This window comes from Microcebus murinus, chromosome 4 (genome assembly GCF_040939455.1).
Source record: "Microcebus murinus isolate Inina chromosome 4, M.murinus_Inina_mat1.0, whole genome shotgun sequence".
Lineage (NCBI taxonomy): Eukaryota > Metazoa > Chordata > Mammalia > Primates > Cheirogaleidae > Microcebus > Microcebus murinus.
In genome coordinates, this window is record NC_134107.1 from 32,826,273 (window position 1) to 32,850,925 (window position 24,653).

General features: G+C 36.2%; 1 protein-coding gene across 1 annotated transcript in view; it reads left to right on the forward strand.

Moving 5' to 3' along the window:
- The window catches only part of CCDC73 (coiled-coil domain containing 73), a 122,871-nt gene that overhangs the window by 53,090 nt on the left and 45,128 nt on the right, over positions 1-24,653 (forward strand). The window contains exons 7-9 of the mRNA XM_076002050.1: positions 9,051-9,089; positions 15,368-15,503; positions 15,740-15,819. Of these exons, the coding sequence (XP_075858165.1) occupies positions 9,051-9,089; positions 15,368-15,503; positions 15,740-15,819 (255 nt within the window). The remainder of the gene's footprint in view (positions 1-9,050; positions 9,090-15,367; positions 15,504-15,739; positions 15,820-24,653) is intronic.

Below are 24,653 nucleotides of genomic sequence, written 5' to 3' on the forward strand. Positions count from 1 at the left end.
CGGTGCTCCACACCCAAGCGAGTGCAAAACTGCTGAAAAGATTTTGAGGTATAAGCTGGGCCATTATCTGTCTTAATAACCCGGGGCTTGCCCCAGGCTGCCCAAGCTTCTAGGCAGTGAATGATAACGTAACTTGCCTTTTCTCCAGCCAGAGGCGTGGCATGAAGGACGCCTGAGCACGTGTCAACAGACACGTGAACATACTGAAGCTTCCCAAAGGATGGGACGTGAGTTACATCCATTTGCCACATATGTAGAGGACGCAAACCCCTAGGATTCACGCCCGTATGAACAACAGTGCGATAAGGAGCACAACTTGGACATTGCAGTACAATCTCACGAGCATCTGCACGCGTGATGCTGAACTTAAGTCGTAAGGTTTCAGCTGGCACATGATAAAGTTTATGAAAGTCTATGGCGGCAGCGTGGCCATCAGACACCCAGAGGGCGCGAGTGGCGCGATCTGCCATAGCATTTCCCGCAGCCATAGGTCCAGGTAACAAGGAATGAGCTCTGATATGCTGAATGGAAAATGGGTTTTTCCTATTTTGAATAGTATTCCTAATTTCTGTAAATACAGAAAAGACAGTACTCTTGGCAAGAATGTGAAAGGAGTTCTCTAACTGTTTAACTGCGTTGACCACATAAAAGGAGTCTGAGATGATGTTGATAGGTTCAGCGATGGTACTGAGAACCAGACCGACTACAGCACACTCTACTAGCTGAGGAGAAGAATAGTTAAACTGTTTTGTATACACCTTGTCCTGAATGACATAGCTCCCAATACCTGTCTTAGAGCCATCGGTATATACATTCAAGGCATCAACCAAAGGTAGCAGTGAAGTTACTCTTGGGAAAATAAGCTCGTTCCGCATTGCAAACTGCAACAAGGCATGTTTGGGATAATGGTTGTCAATGCTCCCTGGGAAGGTGCATCTCAATATGGCCCATGCATCATCAAGAGTGGCACATAGGGTGTTTACCTGATTGGCAGTATATGGACAAATCAGGCTATCAGGGTGACGTCCAAAATGGGACACAGCCAAACTAATACCCTTTAAAGCTATCTCGGCCACACAGGTAGGATAATGGCCAATCACCTTTCCTGGAGAGGCTTGAGGATGCACCCATAAAAGGGGACCATCCTGCCAAAGCACTGCCGTAGGGAGCGTAGGAGAAGGGAGTACACAGAGGGAGAAAGGATCATGGTGTTGAATGCGCACTAGTTGCGCCTTTTGAATGGCTTCTTCTACCTTATGAAGAGCCTTTAGGGCCTCAGGAGTCAAAGTTCTAGGAGACGTGATGTGTGAGTCTCCCTCTAGAATCTGAAATAATGGCTTCAGTTCTGCTGTGGTAAGACATAGGAAAGGTCGAAGCCAATTGATATCCCCTAGCAGTTTTTGAAAATCGTTTAATGTTTTTAAGGCATCTCTTCGGATGGACAGTCTTTGAGGCACAATTTTGTCAGGGAGAATGCTACTACCAAGAAACGCGCCTACTTCTCCCTCTTGCACCTTTTTTGGAGCGACCAGCAAGCCTTTTTCCTTTAAGTGAGCCTGAAGGGACGCATAAGCTTGGCGAAGTACGCCATTATCACAATGACACAAGAGAATATCATCCATATAATGTATAATTCTTACCTTTGAAAACTTCTGCCTAACTGGCTGGATAGCTGAGGCCACATAAAGTTGGCACATAGTGGGACTGTTAGCCATGCCCTGAGGCAAAACCTGCCATTGATATCTTGCATCAGGCTGCTCATGGTTTATGGAAGGAAGCATGAATGCAAATCTGCTTTTATCTTGTGGATGCAAGGGAATAGAGAAAAAACAGTCTTTAATGTCCAAGATAATTAGACTCCAATGTTTAGGCAAAGCTGAGAGAAGGGGCAGTCCTCTTTGAACAGGCCCCATAAGCTGCATCTGGGCATTAATTGCTCTAAGGTCATGCAACAGTCTCCATTTACCAGACCTTTTCTTAATCACAAAAATAGGAGTATTCCAAGGAGAATGAGAGGGTTCAAGATGCCCAAGAGTAAGCTGCTCTTGCACTAGCTTATGGGCCGCGAGTAACTTTTCAGAGGGTAAGGGCTACTGAGGTACCCACACTGGCTCCTCTGTTTTCCAGGGTATGGGCAGAGGATCCCCAGCGGCGAGCGGCCCCTAAGAAAAACCCAGCCCTTCCCAAGGCGGGGCATGCGGAGGTGGGCGGTACCGCTCACAACCTGCCGCTTCCTGAAAAACCGGTTCCTCTTTCTTTTCTAGTTCCTCCCCCGCCTCCTCCCCTGAACTTGAGGAAGTAAGAGAAGAGGAAGAAGAGGAATCATCCTCAGAAATATTTAATTTCTTAAATTCTGACAGAAAAAGGCTATCTCCTCTGTCTTCTGTCCTGTCCTTTCCTTTGTTATTTTTATTCCTGGTACCTTTACATTTCTTCCTCTCCATTTTCTTCTTTCTCTCCCTTTGCAGGTCGGGCTGCGCTTTCCCTCCCTGCGTTTTCCTTTTTTGAGCTCTATATTCCTTTTTTCCACCTTTTACCGCGGTACCTCCCTTACTGCTTCTCTCTGAGCTTGCTTCTTGCAAGTCACTCAGTGCACTTTGGCTAGCTGCTACGCGCGGGCCTGAAGTCTCATCATACAGGCATTTCATGATAATAGGCCACAAAAGGTGCCGCAGCAGAATATTACCCATTTTTTGGAAGCAGGGGAGTTTTGGCCGTCCCACACGTCAGTTCTGAACTCACCTCTGTCGAGGTCGTCTCCGCTGGTGCCTCAAAGTTGTTTCAAGTTCCCGGGTTTCGGCACCACTTGTCGCGCCCGCCTCGCCAGCAAGGAAGACGCGGCAACTGGAGTTCTTCTGACCGTGCTTTAATGGGGTTCCCTTTAAACTTGCATGATGCGGAAGACCCTGAGCACAAGCTCTCACACACTTATATACTCTAAGGAAGGGGGGAAGTGATGGGGATAGGTTAAAAGCGCTCGAGGGTTATTACTGATAGGCCAAGCTAAGATCCTTCATATGCATACTTATAGAACAGGCCAGGACTTACTCTGCGCATGCGCTGAACTTGTTTACTACAGGCGGGCCACCGGAAATCGGCGCCATCTTGTAATGGTGTTGTCACCGCGCCCCACAGAATGCTTTTTCTGCATCTATAGAGGGGATCATAGGTTTTTGTTTTTACTTCTATTTATGTGGTGAATTACATTTATAGATTTGTGTGTGTTGGACCATCCCTGCATCTGTGGGATGAAGCCCATTTGGTTGTAATGCATTATTTTTTTGATGAGCAGCTGAATTCGGTTTGCTAGGATTTTATTGAGAATTTTTGCATCTATATTCATGAGGGATATTGGTCTGTAGCTTGTTGTTGTTGTTATTGTTGCATTCTTTCCTGGCTTTGGTATCAAGGTAATGTTGGCTTCATGAAATGTGCTGAGGAAGATTCCTCCTTCTTGATGTTCTGGAATAATTTCTGTAAGATAGTTACCAGTTCTTCTTTGTAGGTCTAGTCAAATCCAGGTGTGAAAGCATCTACTTTGGGACTTTTTTTCAGGGGGTGGGGAGATTTTTTTTATTGCTGCTTCAATTTCGGTACTTGATATTGGTCTTTTCAGGAATTCCCTTTCTTACTCATTGAACCTAGGAAGGCTATGTGTTTCTAAGAATTTGTCTATTTCCTTCACATTTTCAAATTTCTGTACATAGTGATTTTTATAGTATTCAGAGATGATATTTTGTATTTCTGTGGTACTATTGTAATTTCTCCTTTTTCATTCCTGATTGAGCTTATTAGAGTCCTTTCTTTTGTCCTTGTGGTTAATCTAGCAAGAGGCATGTCAATTTTGTTTATCTTTTCAAAGAACCAACCTTTTGTTTCATTAATCTTCTGTGCAGTTTTTTTTATTATCAGTTTTATTTAGTTCTGCTCCAATCTTGGTTATTTCTTTTCTTCTACTGGGTTTTGGATTGGTTTGCTCATCCTTTTCCAGTTCTTTGAGATGATTCATCAGATTGTTGATTTGTGATCTTTCTGTCTTTTGGATGTAGGCATTAATGGCTATGAATTTTCCTCTCAGGACTGCTTTAGCTGTATCCCTCAGATTTTTGATAACTTGTGTTCCCTTTATCATTAGTTCAAGGAATCTTTTGATTTCCATATTAATTTCCTTCTTGACCTATTATTCTGTAGTAGGGTGTTTAGTTTCCATGACTTTGTGTACAATGAGTTACAAGAGAAATATTTTTAGGAAGAAGAAGAGAATCGATTCCATACCTCAGGTGGAATGAATAAGAGTCTGGAAGACATTTGTGATATAGTAAAGAATCCTTATTTCTTGTTTCACCAAGAAAGTGCTGATAAGAAACTCTAGGGAAAACAGATGACTGCACAAGAAAGATATAAAAGAAATTAAAATTTGGAACGGTTTTGAGAAATTGATAGAGAGTAAGAAGAGAAGTTATTTTGGTCCTGAGCCTCGTAAAATCATCCTTCAAGTACTTCACTGGACCTATAGAAAGGGGAATGAGTATTAGCACCGTTTTGGGCAATGCATTAAACAATATCTATCTCGATTGTGATAATGTAAATACTGTTGGCTTCCACTTCTAGAATTAACCCATAAACAAAGCATGGAAAACTTAATTATGGTTATAGAACAAAAACTTAAATGTTATTAACTTTTATTTATAAGTTTAATTTATATATATTTATATAAGTTATTTATAAAATATGTTATCTTTTAAATATAACTTTATATATAAGTTATATTAGCTTAAATGTTATTAACTATGCAAAAGTAATGATGTGGCAAGAAGTTAATATTGATATCCAGCAATAATTTTTCAAGTTGATAGAACAAGAAATAGAGGAACAAGTTTACTATTTAAAGTTTACGTAGCTATAAAGTTTAGTGATTCTTACCACACCTCAGATGTCCAGTTTAAAATGATCCCAGTAGGTGAACTTGTTTTCTGATTATGCGGAAAAATTAAAAAATCATTCTTATAATTGAGAACAGAAATTGCCATTGTAGTTGTATTTCTGTTGTAAAAACACCTCTCTAACTTTTTCTTACAATGTTTTGAACTAGTTATAAGTTTTATCTTTTGTTTTGCCTAATTTCTTTTTACTTAATAAATCTTGAAAAAATATTACATTTTTTCCTACTAAAAAGTTGTCAATAAAGGAATGTATTCATTTTGTTTAAGTACTTTATCCTTTTAGCACTCCTTAAATTGTTTTATTTGCTGTCATTCATGAATATTTAATTATCTAAATCATAAAGAGTATTTCAGAGCAAAAAAAAAAATTCCTCGTATGGCTGACCTTCTATGCAAGAGCTGTAAAAATTTATTTTGCCTTGTTTAACCTGTGACGTAGTACAGGTGATGTATAGGGTATTTCATGGTCTGCTGAACATTGTGATTCTCCTCCCCCAAAGTTGAAGAAATGTAGGTGAAGTTTCTGTTCAATTAAGGATCTGATATAAATCCAGTAGGCAAGGAAGTATCTTAGCCAATATGTAGCAACTTTCCTCCCTCCTGTACTTTGCTAGTTGCTTAGTTCTCTTTCTCCCTTTTTCCTTTCATAAGATCATACTCTACTATGTGCTAAGTAGCAGGAATTCGAAATCAGATATGTGCCTTTTCTTATGGAGCTCGTAGCAAAGGAGTCTACTTATTGAACTCCAAAACAAAAAGTCACACACCAAAAAACTGAATTACTTTTGCTTTAATGTATTCTTTTAATGTGTTCCATTTCTATTTAAACATGGTAACTTGTTAGTTTATTTCAAAGGGATGGGTTTAGAACAGGGCAGCTTTCTTGCATCTAAATTATCTGACAAAACTCTATAAAGATAATATGCCTGGGGGCTAAATAAACATACTTTGCTAAATTTTCTGTAGATTTTAAACCAACTGTTTCTGCCTATCAGTGACTTATTACATAGTCCTGTGGTAAGACACTTTGCTTCTAAGCTTCAATTTTCCTTTAGTTAAGAAATTGAACTACATCAGCATTTCCTAAACAAATCCATCTGAGAAGCAATAACATACCTATATTCTCTACCCTCCTTCCTAACAGGAGTTAGGAAGTAGAGAAAAAGGCTTCATTCAACTTCCCAGAAAAGACATGAATGTGGTGAAAACGAGATTGGGAGTATTGGGATAGATATCTCTAAGATTTTCAGCTCTAAAGGCCTGTTTTATTTCACTAAATTTAAACTTACTGAATTTGTAAGATATTAATTCCTCTTACAGAACTGAAGGCATATTTAATACAAAATGAATTGTTTCTACTATTGAAACCTAATTTTATTAGGCCATACCTAATCACATTGACAAAAGGAAATTAACTTCCCAGAGCTTTGAGTTTATACATTTATCTATGAGGAATTCTTAGACATTTGAGCCACTATGTCTAGCATTTAATCTTTTTTATCCTGGTTAATGACAACTCTCTTTTTCCAGTTGCATTTATTTTTCAGCTCTCCCTTCAGAGTATATCTAGCATCTAACCACTTCTCACTATATCCACTACTAGTACCCTAGTCCTTCATCATCCTCTTTCATCTGGATTATTGCAGGAGCCTATTAGATGGTTTTCCTGCCATAATCTCTGTTCCTTTTTAATGTTAATAGAGTGATCCTTTGAAAAACAAAGTCTGTGTCATTTTTGTGCTTAGAGCTCTCTAGTCCTTTGTTGTAAATACCTAAATCCCTATCACAAATTACAAAGCCTACAATTATTTGAGTCCCCCTACCTTCCCTTGCTCCTCTCTGAACTCATCTTTCGCTGTTCTTCCCCTTGCTTACTCCATTTCAGCCACATGGGCTTCCTTGCTGTTCTTTGAACACACTCAGCATTGTCCCATTGTCCCATATTAGAGCCTTTGAACTTGTTGAAATGTTCTTCCTTACTTCTATCCAAGTCTTTACTCAAAAGTTGCTATCTCAGAAAGGCCTTTTCTGATTTCTGTAATCCGATTTATTATTTTTCTTTTAGCATAGCTATTTAGCATTTATCAATGTCATCTAATATAACATATTTTAACTTATTTATATTACTGTCTATCTTGCCAACAATTTAAACGGCAGGATTCTTTTTTGGTCCAGCATTATTGTACCCCCAATGTCTACACTAATGCTTTACTTCCAGTAAGGACTCAATATTTTTTAAAGAAATGAATCATATATAACCCATTCTACCAAAATAAAATTATCAGCTCATTCATGGCAATAGGCTAAAAAATTTCATAGGAAATGTGAAGTAATTATCGTACTCTTGCTTAAAGTTTAGCAAATATAAGTAGAGGTTAGGAAAATGAGCACTCATACATGGCTGGTTGGAGTTTGATTTGATCAACCACCCCGGAGAACTATGTAACAATTTTTATTTTATTTTTTTTTATTTTTATTTTTTTTATAAGAGACGGGGTCTCGCTATGTTGCCCAGGCTGGAGTGCAGTGGCTATTCACAGGCGCGATCCCACTACTGATCAGCACGGGAGTTTTGACCTGCTCCGTTTCCGACCTGGGCCGGTTCACCCCTCCTTAGGCAACCTGGTGGTCCCCCGCTCCCGGGAGGTCACCATATTGATGCCGAACTTAGTGCGGACACCCGATCGGCATAGCGCACTACAGCCCAGAACTCCTGGGCTCAAGCGATCCTCCCATCTCAGCCTCCCGAGTAGCTGGGACTACAGGCGTGCGCCACCGCGTCCGGCTGTAACAATTTTTAAAAGTCCATAAGAGAATAAACCAGGCGAGGCGCGGTGGCTCACGCCTGTAATCCTAGCACTGTGAAGGCTGAGGCGGGCGGATTGCTTGAGATTAGGAGTTCGAAACCAGCCTGAGCAAGAGCAAGACCCCATCGCTACTATAAATAGAAAAAAATTAATTGGCCAACTAATATATATGGAAAAAATTAGCCAGGCATGGTGGTGCATGCCTGTAGTCCCAGCTACTCAGGAGGCTGAGGCAGGAGGATTGCTTGATCCTAGGAGTTTGAGGTTGCTGTGAGCTAGTTTGACACTAGGGCGCTTACTCTAGCCTGGGAAACAAAGTGAGACTCTGTCTCAAATAAAAAAAGAATAAACCTTAGGCATTCTGCTGCTTGGAATTCTAATATGAATAGCTAGGTACAAGCATGTTTATTTCAGAATAATTCATAATAGTATACAATTGAAACATGGTAACATTTAGGTAAACTGTGGTAAAGTTAAACAATGGAATACTATATAGCCATTAAAAAATTATGTTGTATATTTGTCATAGAAAGCTATTTATTATGTATTAAGTAAAAATAGGTTGCAAAACAGTAACTGGCTCTCTTTTAAAGTATAAATGTATAAAAAAATCTGGACATATCGGTGTTCATGACTTATCTCTGGGTTGTGAGATGGTTTACAAGAGTTTTTATTCTTATGCTTATCTTTTTTTTTAGCTTTTAAAAATTATTTGTTTATTTTTCTTCCAAAAGCTCTTCTGGAATTTGCTTATCTTTAAAAACAAATCATCTACAATGAAGAGCTAATATTATATGAAGTAGCAAACTCTCCTAGACTGCTCTCCCTATCTCTCTTTTAGAGATATCTAAATATTTATCTCTCTAGAGATAGAGAGATAGATAAATAGAGATAGAGAGATAGATAAAGATCTAGATCTTTATCTTTTAGCTTCATTTTTGTCTTAGTCGTTATCCCTAACATATTATACTTTTTACTTGTATTTATTGTCTACCACCACCCCTACTAGAAAGAAAGTTTCTTAAGGGCAACTTCTGTTCACTGCTGTATCCTAGGAGTCTAGGAAAGTGCCTGGCATATAGTAGGTGCCATAAATATGTGTTGAATAAATATATGAATATATTGTTTTTGTTATAAGGAAGAGGATTATTATAAATAAAATTTTGGAAAAAATGCCACTAAAAATAAATGCTATATAGAAGATAAATGCCACATTTTAGAGCATATAATTTTAATATCAGAAGGAATTTGTTGTAGATAATTAAAGAATTTTAATGAGATTTTCTCCTCATTTTTCAAGGTTTCTAAATATTCTTTACAGAAGAAAGTGAATGAAATGGTAAGGAAATTATAAAATATATATATTTCCCCACCTGGATTAGTAACATAAGCTGCTTAGTATTTTTGTGAATATAAATGTGACTTTTATAGTTAAAAAAGAAGTAGTTGAAACTGAATGTTGCTACCACTTTTAAAGGCCTGACTTGATTTCAAATATTGCATAAATGAATTATTTCACAAATTTATTTCCAGATTATATAGTGCTTATACAGGCTGAGCATCCCAAATTCAAGAATTCAAAATGCTTCAAAATTGGAAACATTTTTTTAAAATATTTATTTATTTATTTATTTATTTGAGACAGAGTCTCGCTTTGTTGCCCAGGCTAGAGTGAGTGCCATGGCGTCAGCCTAGCTCACAGCAACCTCAAACTCCTGGGGTCAAGCAATCCTGTTGCTTCAGCCTCCCAAGTAGCTGGGACTACAGGCATGAGCCACCATGCCCGGTTAATTTTTTCTGTATATGTTACTTGGCCAATTAATTTCTTTCTATTTATATAGTAGAGACGGGGTCTCGCTCTTGCTCAGGCTGGTTTCGAACTCCTGACCTTGAGCAATCCGCCTGCCTTGGCCTCCCAGAGTGCTAGGATTACAGGCGTGAGCCACCGCGCCCAGCCCAAAATTGGGAACATTTTGAGCACCAATATGGTGCTCAAAAGAAATGCTCATTGGAGTATTTTGGATTTCAGATTTTCTGATTTGAGATGCTCAGCTAGTATAATGCAATTATTCCAAAGTCTAGAAAAAATGTCCAAATCTGAAACACTTTGGCCCATCATTTTGGATAAGGGATACTCAACTTGTATATTATAAAATTTTACAGAGTTCCCTGAAATATTCTATTAAAAACAACCAGGCCAGGTGTGGTGGTTCATGCCTGTAATCCCAACACTTTGGGAGGCAGAGGCAGAATGATTGCTTGAGGCCAGAAGTTTGAGACCAGCCTGAGCAACATAGCAAGACCCAGTTTCTACAAAAAAAAACAAAAGGAGGCCGGGCGCTGTGGCTCACGCCTGTAATCCTAGCTCTTGGGAGGCCGAGGCGGGCGGATTGCTCAAGGTCAGGAGTTCAAAACCAGCCTGAGCAAGAGTGAGACCCCGTCTCTACTATAAATAGAAAGAAATTAATTGGCCAACTGATATATATATAAAAAATTAGCCGGGCATGGTGGCACATGCCTGTAGTCCCAGCTACTCGGGAGGCTGAGGCAGGAGGATCGCTTGAGCCCAGGAGTTTGAGGTTGCTGTGAGCTAGGCTGACGCCACGGCACTCACTCTAGCCTGGACAACAAAGCGAAACTCTGTCTCAAAAAAAAAACACAAAACAAAACAAAAAAAAAACCACAAAAGGAAAAAAAAAAAGAAAGAAAAATACCAAATTCTAAAGTCTCTTATTTCAATGATATCTTTTCTAGGTATTTATGCAAATATGTAGTTGTTAATTATAGCCTGAAAAAATTGAAATATATGAAGTGGTATTTGGAATATGGCACTCAACCTTTATGATTCTACACATGGAATATAGTACTACACTTGGGATGTGGTCCTGATCCTTTTTTGTTCAACAAGTGTTTATTGTGCATTCTTCTTATATAGTGTATTAAAAATTAATATTTTTGTTTTTACAGCATAACATTTTATGGAATATTTATGGAATTATTTATGGAATTTATGATATTCTTCCTTTGTAGCCTTGTTTGATTTAGAAGGATTTTTTTTTCTGTGTTTTTGAATGAGCAAAATTCTCCTATTCTGCTTAAATCTTGAGAGTGCATTTCGGGTGGGTTTATGCTATTTAGTCTTCTTCATTCTTTGAAGCAATATGTAAAGCAAGTAAAATTAATTTTCAAGTAAGCTTATATATATTAATATATGAGAAGTAAGAAATGAGACATCATTCCTTATGACATTACAGAAAGTGTTTTGCTTCTTGAAATTATTTTGGTATATTAGAAAATAAAAGAGCCATAGAAAGATTGATAAGCTTGATTGAATAAAAGATGTGAAAATTCTGTTACTGTTCAACTGGAAAGAATAAAAATAATATTGTCAGACTATTTTAAACTGTGATTTTAATTAAGACACTGAAAAACTAGATTCTGGTTTAGTTTTAAGTACCATGACATTTGTACTGAAAGTCATCTTCAACGCAACAGTGGTTTTACACAAAATATAGTGAAATTGAATAATGTACCCTTTGACCTGGGAGATAAGGCTACAAGTTAAAGATCAAAGGCAACATAAAATGTGTTTTATTCCACTTTAAAATTTCATCAAACAAATGCTTATAATCTTTAAAGAACATGGAAACTAGGAAAAGTTATTCCAGTTTTTGGCCACTTCTGAGCTTTTTGTTATTGTGAATTACAACCTTTATACCTACCAAAATCATTTTTGAGTTATAGTCATAATATTTTTTCTAATAGTTTAAAGCATTACATCACTTTTCATTAAAATAGTTTTATATATTGAAATATTTAATTTTTGTGCTTATTTTGGCAGAATGTTTTTTTATTTAAAAGTTAAAAGTAATATTTTCTCTACACATTTTTATATATATTATAAAAGAGCATTATGACTTTTAAAGTATATGATCTGTAGGTAAGCCCTTAAACTGCTAGTAAGTTTCTGTCTTCTGGGAATTCAGTAAGTTGATTTTCTTGTAGAGGTGGCGATATGTTCCTAGATAAGTTAACACAATCATGAATGAAAAGACTTGTCTATCCCAAAAAGTACCCAAATCTCCCCCTTGAAAAAAATCACAATTATTATCAATAATAAGAAAGCAACAAAGCATGTTAAAGAGAATCTTTAGAACCTTAACCATCATGGTGATTTGGTCATTGATAAAAATCTTTCCTGTTGAGTTCAGTGATTACTATATAGATGACTATGTTATATAATTGAATTTACAGGTTACTGTTGTATAACTGAGTAGCTAATACAGCTTAATAAAGTAAAAGCTTATCAAACATCTTTAAGTCATATTTCTCTTTTTGTACATCATTTCTTTTTCTTTATTAAATTAAAGCAGTTTCAATATTGCAGGTCTTGATGTGGTTTGAAATAAACCCATATTTTCTTTCAGAGTAGAATGTAGAAACTGAAAGACTTGTCTGGAAATAACTTTATGATTATAATATGTATATCTGTACACACATATTAGTGTAACTTTAGATTTCTTAAGTGATCTATGCCTATACTCGTGACTAAAAAGGGAAAAGTATCTTAAGGATGCCATAGGTTTTTAAAAATTGAGTTTTATATATTAGTAAATATATTTCTAACAATTTATGTGTAAACATTTAAAAATCATTCCTATTTTAAATGCCTCAAGACTTTAAAGTAAAATTTTGACTACACATGTACATAATTATGCATGGGCTGTCTGTTATTTCTCTAATCTTGATTTTCATAGATTAGATTTATTTAAAATGAGATATGCATTTATTTAGAAAGCAGTGAATCCTGACCTTATTTTCTTGTGACTCTTTGATTTAGTAGTAAAATGGTGTAAAAGAAATAATAATTTGAATCAATTCATGGAAGTAAAAAGAATAAAAACAATATATACTTAACTATTAAGTCATCTCAATAAAGTAATCTTTACTATTAAAATATATGTAATATTAAAGTTTTAATAATAGTAACATCAATTTATTTGTATTTTTAAAAATGTTCTTACATCTCTTGGGTGTGATTACTAATTACTTTTTTTTGCTGTTTCCCAAAGATTTTAAATTATTCTTTGATAGTCATGCAGTTAGTGGGAAACTTGACAGCTGACCGCTTCATCTCTTTATCAAAACTAAATCACAGCAGCTAACTAGGTTCATACAGGCATATAGGGGCTAATAAGCTATAGGTGCCCATGTGATTTGGAAGTCTTAATAGTGTTTATCATGGCCATTAAATAGGCTAATATATTTGAAAATTAGAATATGTCATGTAAAAAAAGGAAACTTCATTTTCATTGAATTCAATTTTGGCCTCAAGCAAGGGATGTTGGAATAGATATATCACAAATTAATGTTGATAAAGCTCTGTGCATAAGGACTACCCATGAAATATCTTTGATCTTTGCTACATTTTTAGTTAACAGGATTATTAACTTTTGCAAGCATTGACTGCCTGTTTACTTTTTTAGCTGAAAGGTTAAGAAAGCTTTTGTGGGATCATGCATTAATATGTAGTAGACAACGTTCTAATAAAGGCTATACAAATATAGATTTAAATTGAAAAACTTTAAAATACCTTGAATTGAAAATATGCTGTTGGCCCAATTTCCAGTGAAATCATGTTTGGTTTCTACGCATCTGCTGAGAGCTGATATAACTCTTTAGATCAAGAATTAAATGGTATTTTAGAAGAAAAGAATATATGGCCTGTTGTTCATTATCTCCCACGGTAGACCTAAGCTCTCCCAGGCTCTCCCAGTTGACACTTGTCAACTTGTTTGCATTTATAACTGCTGCACAATTAATTCAAATGACTAAGTAGGGAATTTGAAAAGCCCAACAGAATGTATGGGAAACTTTCAACTGATATATCATGCTCATTACCAATGATGTTATCACTTTGTTTAAAATCATTAAAAAGTAACTTTGAAAAAGTTAAGACTGCCTTCAGACTTGCTAAGATAATATATTAGGTACAGCTTAAATTGTAATGTGTGTTCTTTCTTAATATTGAAGAAGGTTTTTTCTTTTTCTAAATGAAAGTTAAACTATTGACACTTTTGTCAGTTAAAGAATAATAACAAATCATTATAATTGTGATTTTTTATGCGACAGGCTCTGTTCTCAGTGCTTTATATATATTCATTTTCTCATAGCAACCCTATAAGGCAAAAATACTATTATAAATGCCACTCTAAAAACAGGGTAATTTACCCAAGGTCACACTAAGTCACAGAGAAAGGATTTAAACATAGGCAGAATAGCTTTTGACCACTGTGCTCTGTATTTGGTTTTAAACAGTACAAAATGGCTCTGGTTAACTTAAGTAAAAAGAAATTTAGTGGAGACATTCACAGTCAACCAGAGAGTGAAGAATTGTTTGAGAATGAACAGGAGCCAGAGTAATTCCAGAGTTTGTGAAATAGGATATAGGAACCCTCAACAGAGGTCTCCTATCAGTTTGGGTATGATCACTCTGACCTTCTTTAGTTTTATAGTCTTTTTGCTCAAGATTCAAATTTCAGGAAGGTAAAAATCAATTGGTTTATTTTGAGTAATATGCCATTCTCTTGATTACGATAGAGTAGGACGCCTGAATTTTAGTCCTGTGAGATTATAATGAGGAAGAAGTATTGCAGTAAAGTAAATTGTGGTACCATTAGTAAGTGAAATGGATGCTGGTCAGGTGAAATGTAACAAATTTTCACTGTTAGAACCCTATATAAACAACAGCAGCTTATTCAGAAAACAAGTACTGAGTGCTAATTTAGGGACCTACGCTGTTCTTTGTTTAGCACTGCTTGTCATAGAAGGTGAAGCAGTTGGAAAAAAATAGATGAAAATTGTGAAACCAATGATTCTGCTAATGTCAAGTCAAGATAAATCTTTAACAAGTGTTATTGATTTTATTAATATGTTTCTTTTTAAGAGTTAGTCATATTCCTAAGTATGGTAAAATTAGCTCCTTTAGCTGAAAGCAGTGGAGGCTCATATAAGTAGGGTCCAATTTTTACCAGTTTTGTCTCTAGTTCTAAGTAGACTTTCTCCTATATTGTATTGTCTCCCTGTCAGTGAGAGATACTGTCCTTGTCATTTCATTTCTCAATGTAGTGAGAAGGTGCTATATTCATTAAAATTGATCTCAGAAAAATTACTTGGGTTTTGATAATGCACATTAAAATTACGCTATCAAATTGAAAGGACAAAGCATCAAAACAGTAATTTAGATAGGTCCTGATTATTCAGGTGATTTAGAGAAAAAATGATTTCCTAAAGTATTAAGAGTATATTGCTTTAATTTTCTCCCCACTTTGCTTAGTGCTGGACTGATGAACATTTTAATAAATAGTTGATTTTGAAAAATTATAAACATGGGAAACATAACCTGAAGTGACTGCTTACAGGAAAAAAAATGTTTGCTTTAGTTTTATATAGATTTAGGAATACCTCCTAATGTTTCCTCCATATGGTATACTCAGTACTTTTTCATGACATTTATGGTATATTGTTAACAACATTTATTTACCACAAAATATTTTAATATATATTTATATGTGTGAGTTTTATATATATAACATTTAAAATTACTCTTCAAAATAGGAACAAAAGGTCCAGTTACATCTTCTGGCTAAAGAGGATTATCATAAGCAACTAAATGAAATCGAGAAATACTATGCCACTATAACAGGTCAATTTGGATTGGTAAAAGAGAATCATGAAAAGTTAGAACAAAATGGTATGTGCTATCTTATTTTAAACCTGCATATTTAATAGGGAATGTTTAAGTGGACTTAAGTTATTACAAATAAATTCAACTTATTCTGGTAATAGTAAATGGCAGTTTAATGATTATTATTGAAATTAAATGATTGTTATATACATTGCAGTGGTAATATTTTCCCTGTTCATGGTAGTGATACTTTCTTTGAAATGTACATTGAATATAATTTCCTAAATGTCTTTCATTTGCAGTACAGGAAGCAATGCAATTAAACAAGAGACTTTCAGCTTTAAATGAAAAACAAGAATCTGAAATATGCAGTTTAAAGAAGGTATGATTGATATAGTTTTATACTATTAAGTAGAAATTATAGTTTAAAATAGTCTTGTAGAATATTACAAGAAAACAATTGGGTAGATTTTTTTGGTGGAAGGATAAATAAAATATTTTAAATACAGATTCATAAAATTCAAGTTAGGATTCCAGTAAATGTAAAAAATTCCAGTCCATGCAAAATATTATCTCTTTGACTTGTGACCAATGGTGTACGTATTTATGGTGTACGTATATATATGCATACTCAGTAAGGATTCACTGTATGCCAACCTTATTAGTACCATTCATTCATTCATTCAATATTTGTTTGAGTGGCTTCTGTGCCCCAGTACTGTGGCACTAAGGGTACAGCTATGAAGAAAATAAACCATGTTCCTGCTATTAGGAAGTTTATAGTCCAATGGAGTGGTTAGACATAAAAAAATTTATTATACAGATTAAATAACTTAAAACTTGTGAGCTGAATAAAAAGTAAAGGATGTGATGATATAATAACTGGTAACTTTATTAGATTGGGGGTTATAGGGTGGAGGATGGAAAAAAATAATGCATGTGCAAAAGCCTTGAGGCAGGAAAAGGTTTGGTACTCTAGTACTCTAGTTCCTCTTAAGGAACTAGAAAAAGTCTAGTATTGCTAGAGCATCATAAATGAAGGTGTGCATTAAGTACTTATTGTTTGCTTACTGAGGACCAGTATCCTCTTTTCTTCTCCCTAACCTTACCCAGATTTTTTGATGCCTCCAGCTTTAGAGCTGATCCCTAAATTGGCAGAAGGTCACAAACATCTTTCTTTCCTCTGGTCATATTCATTGATTCAGGAATGGGCAAATGATCTTAGCTAGTTTTTGGTTATAAACCAGGAAGAATGTAACCTCCGCTGTGCTGGCAGTCAACCTATAACCATGAGAGAAGCTGAAAAAGAGAAACCTAACAATGTGGATGTCAGATTGGTGTGACATAAAGAAACCTGTTCTTTGATGACATTGTTTAGTGTCTGGATCAACACACCCTGCATTGTGTCCTACTTCTAGACTATTTAATTATGTGAGCCAATAAGTCTCCATTATTATTTAAGACCATTTGGTTAGGGCCAAGACAGTTTTCCATTATTTGCAACTAAAAATATCCCAACTGATAGGAAGAGAGGGTTGGTATGAGAGAAAGAAGTAGGTAAGTCTTTTTTCTTTCTACAGAGAATGACCTCTAATTTCCCTTCCTCATACCCTTCAAAGCCCCATCTCAAATAATACCACTTTGAATCATTTTAGGACCATCACCTTACCCCTGAGAAATTAAGTACCTATCCTAACTGGCACTCCATAAATGTTTTGGAAACATTTACTGAGTACCATTTAAAATGCACTTTATTTGTAGTTATTTATCAATGTGTAATATGTCTTCCATTTGTCCCTCCAGATACAGACTTACCCCTTGAAGACTTAACTATATGGATTGCATCAGTGGGCTTCCATATCTTCTGGCCTCCTGTTGAGCTGGGCCAGTGGAAAGCCTAGGCAGGAGACAGGAGAAAGGAAAGAGTGAATCGGGGTATTTATTTTCCCTGTTCCTTCCCTGTAAAGTAACTTCAGGCTGGCCATATCCCTTAAGAAGTCACTACTTCTCTCAAATTGGCCTAATCTACCTGATACTCTCTTTTTTGGGTTCCAGTAACCTCTCTTGTTATCCTTTTTAGATTAGGAGTGGTGACAGCTCCATTGCTGTTAGCCTCTGGAACTTGCACCATCCCTTGTAGTTCCTTTATATCCTGTCCATGCCTTTGCAAATAAACCATCTTCAGATTATCCTAATTTATGTGTGCCATCTGTTTCCTGTTGGGATTCTGACTATACATTTGGTTAAGGTATAACATTAGTAAACCAAAGCTATGAATTCAGTTTCTGTATGGGATAGTTGATTCAATACAGAGAAAATTCTGTTTCACAGTCAAAGATTGTACCTGACATCTCACCTAGTCATTTTCCAACAATATATTTTGGATTCTAAGGATAAATGGAATGGTGGTATTCAGATACATCAACTTTTTTTTTTTTGAGACACAGTCTCACTCTTTGCCCGGGGTAGTGTGCCGTTAGTGTGCCGTGGCGGCAGTCTAGCTCACAGCAACCTCAAACTCTTGGGCTCAAGCAATCCTTCTGCCTCAGCCTCCCAAGTAGCTGGGACTACAGGTATGCACCACCATTCCTGGCTAATTTTTTCTATATATTTTTAGTTGGCCAATTAATTTCTTTCTATTTATAGTAGAGATGGGGTCTTGCTCTTGCTCAGGCTGGTTTTGAACTCCTGACCTTGAGCGATCCTCCCACCTTGGCCTCCCAGAGTGCTAGGTTTACAGGCGTGAGCCACCATGCCGGCCCAGATACATCAATTTTGAGGAGAAAATGATTTCTACTAATTTGGGTCAGTGTTGTCATCTTGACTCTAAAGGATTCTGCTGTTTTTGTTTTTTTGAGACAGGGTCTCGCTCTGTTGCCTGGGCTGGAGTGCAGTGGCATCTTCATAGCTAACTGCACCCTCAAACTCCTGGGCTTGAGCCATCCTCCTGCCTCAGCCCCCTGAGTAGCTGGGACTACAGACACATGCCACCATGTCTGGCTTATTTTTTCTGTTTTTGGTAGAAGCAGGGTCTCACTCTTGCTTAGGCTGGTCTTGAACTCCTGACCTCAAGCAATCCTTCTGCCTTGGCCTCATAGAGTGCTAGAATTACAAGTGTGAGCTACCTTGCCTGTCCAGATTCTGCTTTTAAAAGGATAAAAAAACCAAAAAACAAATCCAAGCATATATACCTTTATATAGAGAGAGACTTTCACTATTTTAATATAATTTAACATATTTTCATAATAAACTATTTTTCAGAGTAACTATTTTAGGTTCTCAATAAAGTTGAGTGGAAAATACAGAGTTCCCATTATCCCCCTGTTCCCAAACAGGTACAGCCTCCCCCACTGTCACATCTTCCACCAGCATTTGGGGTTGTCAAAGTTTTGGATTTTGATTGGTCTGTAGTGGTATCTTGTTTTGATTTGCGATTCCCTAATGACATATAATGTTGAAAATCTTTCCATATGCTTACTTGTCATCTGTATATCTTTTTTGTGAAGTGTCTTTTCAGGTCTTTGGCTTATTTTTAAATTGGATTGTTTTCTTATTGTTGAGTTTTAGGAGTTTTTTGTGTATTTGGATAGCAGTCTTTCATTTTTATTACATGAATCTCTTGCAGATATTTTCTTCTAGTCTGTGGGTTATCAAATTTACTGATCTTTTCAAAGAAACAGCTTTTCGTTTTGTTGATTTTTTTCTGTTGATTTTCTGTTTTCAGTTTCATTGATTTTTCTACTCAATAGTTTTTATTATTTTATTCTGCTTACTTTGGATTTATTAAATAATTTGCTTTTTTTCTTAGTTGCTCTTGTTCGTTGTTCCTGTTTTTCTCTACTACTCTTTTTTCTGCCTTTTGTGGTTTTATTTGAACATTTTACATGATTCCATTTTCTCTCTTTTATTAGCATATTATACTTTTTTAAAAACTGTTTCATAGTTGTCCTAGAGTTTTCAAAATATATTTGTAACTAATTCAAGTCCACTTATAAATAATACTGTGCTGCCTCATGGGTAGTATAATGAACTTATAATGACAAAATATTCCTAATTTCTCCCTCCCATCACTTGTATCATTGCTACCATCCATTATATGTATACATGAACATATACATATATGCACAGCACAAACATACATAATTGAATACATTGTTGATATTAGTTTGAACAAACTTTTCACACACACACAAGCATACATAATTGAATACATTATTGATATTATTTTGAGCAAACTTATCTGTTAGGTTAATTAAAAATAAGAAAAATAAGTTTTTATTTACCTTCACTTATTCTCCAGTGTTCTTCCTTTCTCTGTATAGGTATAAGTTTCTGATCTACATCATTTTCCTTCTGACTGAAGGACTTCCTTTAACATTTCTTGCAAGGCAGGTCTGCTGGAAAAAAATTCCCTCAATTTTTACTTTCTTTATTTGTCTTTTACTTTTTTTTTTTTTTTTTTTTGAGACAGAGTCTCGCTTTGTTGTCCAGGCTAGAGTGAGTGCCGTGGCGTCAGCCTAGCTCACAGCAACCTCAAACTCCTGGGCTCAAGCAATCCTACTGCCACAGCCTCCCGAGTAGCTGGGACTACAGGCATGTCCCACCATGCCCAGCTAATTTTTTATATATATATATATCAGTTGGCCAATTAATTTCTTTCTATTTATAGTAGAGACGGGGTCTCGCTCTTGCTCAGGCTGGTTTTGAACTCCTGACCTCGAGCAATCCGCCCGCCTCGGCCTCCCAGAGAGCTAGGATTACAGGCAGGCATGAGCCATGGCGCCCGGCCTTGTCTTTTACTTTTGAAGGATAATTTCTCAGGTTACATAATTCTAGGTTGGTGATAGGTTCCCCCCTCCCAACTCAACTCTTTAAATATTTCACTCTACTCTCTTCTTGCTTGCATGGTTTTTGAAGAGAAGTTGGATGTAATTCTTTATCTTTGCTCCTCTACAGGCATAGTGGTTTTTCCTTTCAAGACTGCTGACTTCTTTTAAGATTTTTTATCTTTGATTTTCTGAAGTTTGAATATGATATACCTAGGTGTAGGTTTCTTTGGCATTTATCTGCTTGATGTTCTCTGAGCTTCCTGGATCTATGGTTTGGTGTCTGACATTAATTTGGGAAAATTCTAACTTATTATTTCCTCAAATATTGGTTTTGTTCTTTCCTCTTGGTATTCCCATTATGCATATATTACACCTTTTGTAGTCTCACAGTTCTTGGCTATTTTGTTCATTTATTTTTTCAATCTTTTTTCTCCTTGTTTTTCAGTTTTGGAAGTTTCTGTTGTCATATCTTATAGCTCAGAAATTCTTTCCTCATCCATGTCTAGTCTACTAATGAGCCCATCAAAGACATTACTTATTTCTGTTGCAGTATTTGTCTCTAGCATTTCTTTTTACTTGTTAGAATTTCCATCCCTCTTATTATTCATCTGTTCTTTCATGTTGTCTGCTTTTTCTATTAAAGCCTTTAGCATATTAATCATAATTTAAAAAATCCTGGCCTGATAATTCCAGCATTCCTGCTATACTTGATTCTGATTCTAATGTTTGTTTAGTCTCTTTGAACTGTGTTTTTTGCCTTTTAGTATGCCTTGTAATTTTTTGTTGAAAGGTGGACATGATGTACTGGGTAAAAGGAACTGTGGTAAATAGGCCTTTAGTATTGTAGTGGTATGGTGTCCTGAGGAAGAGATGTGTTCTTTAGTCCTATTTTTAGGTCTTAGTCTTTTGGTGAACCTGTGCCACCAGGCTGTGAGCTTCACCAGTGTTTCTCAGATTGTTTTCCTTCCTCTTAGGTGGAACAGGATAGCTGGAGGGAGCTGGAATTGGGTATTTCCCTTTCTCTAGGTAGGTTAGCCTCTGACATAACCCTAGCAAGTTAGGCTTTGGTAAAATAGTTTCTCCTGAGGGCAAGCCTTGTTAAAAAGAACAAAAGAACACAGTACTCTGGTGCATTTCAAAATGGTTCATTTTCTCTTCCCCCTGCCAAAAGTGCAAGGGGCTTTTTCTCCAGTATTCACTGCGAGGACCTGGTAGATCTCCTGGAGGTAAAACTCACAAAAGTGTGCTTCCCCCCTCTACTCACCCCCCAATGATTGGATACCCCTGGAGCTTTTCACACTCAGACTTGTCCACACTGAGCCCCCAGCAATTTGTATGATTACAGTTCTGGTTTTCCTACCCTGGTGCTGCTTCTCATGGAGCTTTTTGATCTAGTAAATTGTGATATTCTGTATTTTCCTGTCTGTCTCTCCATTGCTGGGGGCGGCAGTTTGCTGTGTGACCTCACTTTTCTGACAGATCTAAGAAGAATTATTGATTTTTAAAATCCTGTTTACTTCTTAAGATGGAGTTGCCGCTCTAAGCTCCTTATATGCCATCTAGAAACTATATTTAGCTATAATTTTACTAAAATTAAAATTTTATTAAGGATATAGAGACATGGGCATAAGTTTTGAAGCAGGGTGTTTTGTGTTACCAGATGGATGACAAATACTTTAATGAATAATTCAAGCAATCAGGAAATTTATTATTTTCCATTTTAACACTGTTTCAAGGAAAGCAGGGATAAAAGATTGAGGTGCCTTGTAAATACTAAGTCAGAGTTTCAAAGACCATTAGTATTTATAACCTTATTGACTGTTATATGGTAGGTCTTTGATCTTATAACTGCTAATAAATTGGTTATATATTCCCCGGTTATATATTCTTTTACCTGAGGGATCAGAAAGTAAGAGCATAGTTGTAGCTCATATCAGAACATTAGAATGGCTGGGTGCAGTGGCTCATGCCTGTAATCCTAGCACTCTGGGAAACTGCTGCAGGCGGATCGTTTGAGCTCAGGAGTTCGAGACCAGCCTGAGCAAGAGCGAGACCCCATCTCTACTAAAAATAGAAAGAAATTAATTGGCCAACTAAAAATATATAGAAAAAATTAGCTGGGAATGGTGGTGCATGCCTGTAGTCCCAGCTACTCGGGAGGCTGAGACAGGAGGATTGCTTGAGTATAGGAGTATAAGGTTGCTGTGAGCTAGGCTTGATGCCATGGCACTCTAGCCCGGGCAACAGAGTGAAACTTTGTCTCAAAAAAAATAAAACAAAAGAACATTAGAATGGGTGCTGATAATCCTCTGTTTCTGCCCTTAAAAGTCTTATTTCTATCTTTAAGGGGATAATTTATATATAGAAAGCATTTTTAAGTCACATCCTAGAAAATTAAAGATGGCTGTTTTTAATATAAAGCGAAGAAGTTATAATTTAAAAAATTTGTCTATTTTTTTTTTTTTTTAAAGGTTTTTATTTATTTATTTATTTTTTTGAGACAGAGTCTCACTTTGTCGCCCAGGCTAGAGCGAGTGCCGTGGCGTCAGCCTAGCTCACAGCAACCTCAAACTCCTGGCTCAAGCAATCCTTCTGCCTCAGCCTCCCAAGTAGCTCGGACTACAGGCATTCACCACCATGCCCGGCTAATTTTTTGTATATATATTAGTTGGCCAATTAATTTCTATTTATAGTAGAGACGGGGTTTCGCTCTTGCTCAGGCTGGTTTCAAACTCCTGACCTCGAGCAATCCGCCCGCCTCGGCCTCCCAGAGAGCTAGGATTACAGGCGTGAGCCACCGCGCCCGGCCTTCAAGTAGTTTCTGCATTATTATGAAAAGATTATGCCTCATAAGTTTTTATACTAAATTATTTTTTGCATTAAATAAAAACAAATATTTCATTGTAACATAATAGACTATTATATTTCCAAAATACAGTGTAAGACGTTGACCTGTAGATGGAGATGAGGCTCATGTAAATTCATGGAGGGATACCCTTAGTGGATTTATGTAAGAAGGTGAAGGTCTTTCCATACGTGAGTGAAATGGTGTTGCTCATGGGAACACTTGCCTCTTTATCTCAGGTCTTAGGACCTGGGCTAGGGCTACCTAAATGTACTGATATGTCATGTGATAGTGGTCTCTGTCTCTACAAAGTATTATTACTATCAGTGTCCATGCTGGAAGAGAGATTGTATGGAAAGGTGAAGTGAGAGAATTTTATTACCTTTGAGATTTCAGAGTCTGAGAAACTGAAAGGGTGAGAATTTTAAAATATATTTTAAGAGCCAATTTTTAATATTTTAGACATTCCAGGTATACTAATATTATCTTTTATATATTTTATGTAGCTTTTAACTTTAGGAAAAACTTTTTCTTTTTTGCTTTCTTTTTCAGACGCTAATCAAGTCTAGTAACACTGGTTATGTCACTCATTTAAAACTTCTAATCATTAATTTTCCCAAAGATAATTTTCATTTTTCTTATACTGTTCTATGATTTTGTCCAGAACAGTTAACTTATTGGTTTGTGATAACATGGAATTCCTTTTTTTGTGGTGTAAAGTTAAACAGACCAAAATTAGTTGTTAGATAAAACTAGGTATTACAGTTCTGAATGCTGGGTTCACCATTATGGCAATCATGAAGAATTCCTGATACTATCTATGAGCAGCATTCATAACCTCTGCTATTTGTCTGAGTAAATGTCAGAGCACTCAAGGAGATAGTGATATTAAACAGACTACCCCATACCAGAAAAGGGAGGGGTAAAGGAGAAAAGAGCACAATATTTATGACTCTAGGAACTATAAGTTGTAATTTAATGAGATCAAAGCATGTGCTGTTTATTTGCTACACTAACAGCTTTGAATTAAATGGTTAGAAAACAGACAGTGTACTAAAGTTCAGGATATTTTAAAGGCTTATAAAGACTATAAAATCAAAAGCATATTTTTCAGTGGAAAATCATTTCATGAGGTCTCTAATTTTAATTTATTATGCTCTTAAGATTAATATGTAAGAGAGAAAGAAAGATGTAGGAAATTAGTTTTTACTTTTGTCAGTCATATACTCATTTTCTACCCCTACCTTTCTTTTCCTCACGTCCTTGTTGTTTCATAACAATAATTGTAATAAGAATTGATGCATTTTAGGGTTTCTCCTATAAGACTTAACTGATTACAACAGCTCCACATTTTCAGTTGTTGAAATATGCAGAAAAACATGGAAGTCTGTTGTATTTTATAACCTTGAAGGAGAAAAAACTTTTAGAATGCTAATCTTGGCCAGGCACAGTGGCCTGTAATCCTAGCACTCTGGGAGGCCGAGGCAGGAGGATCGCTTGAGGTTAGGAGTTTGAGACATGAGCAAGAGTGAGATCTAGTTT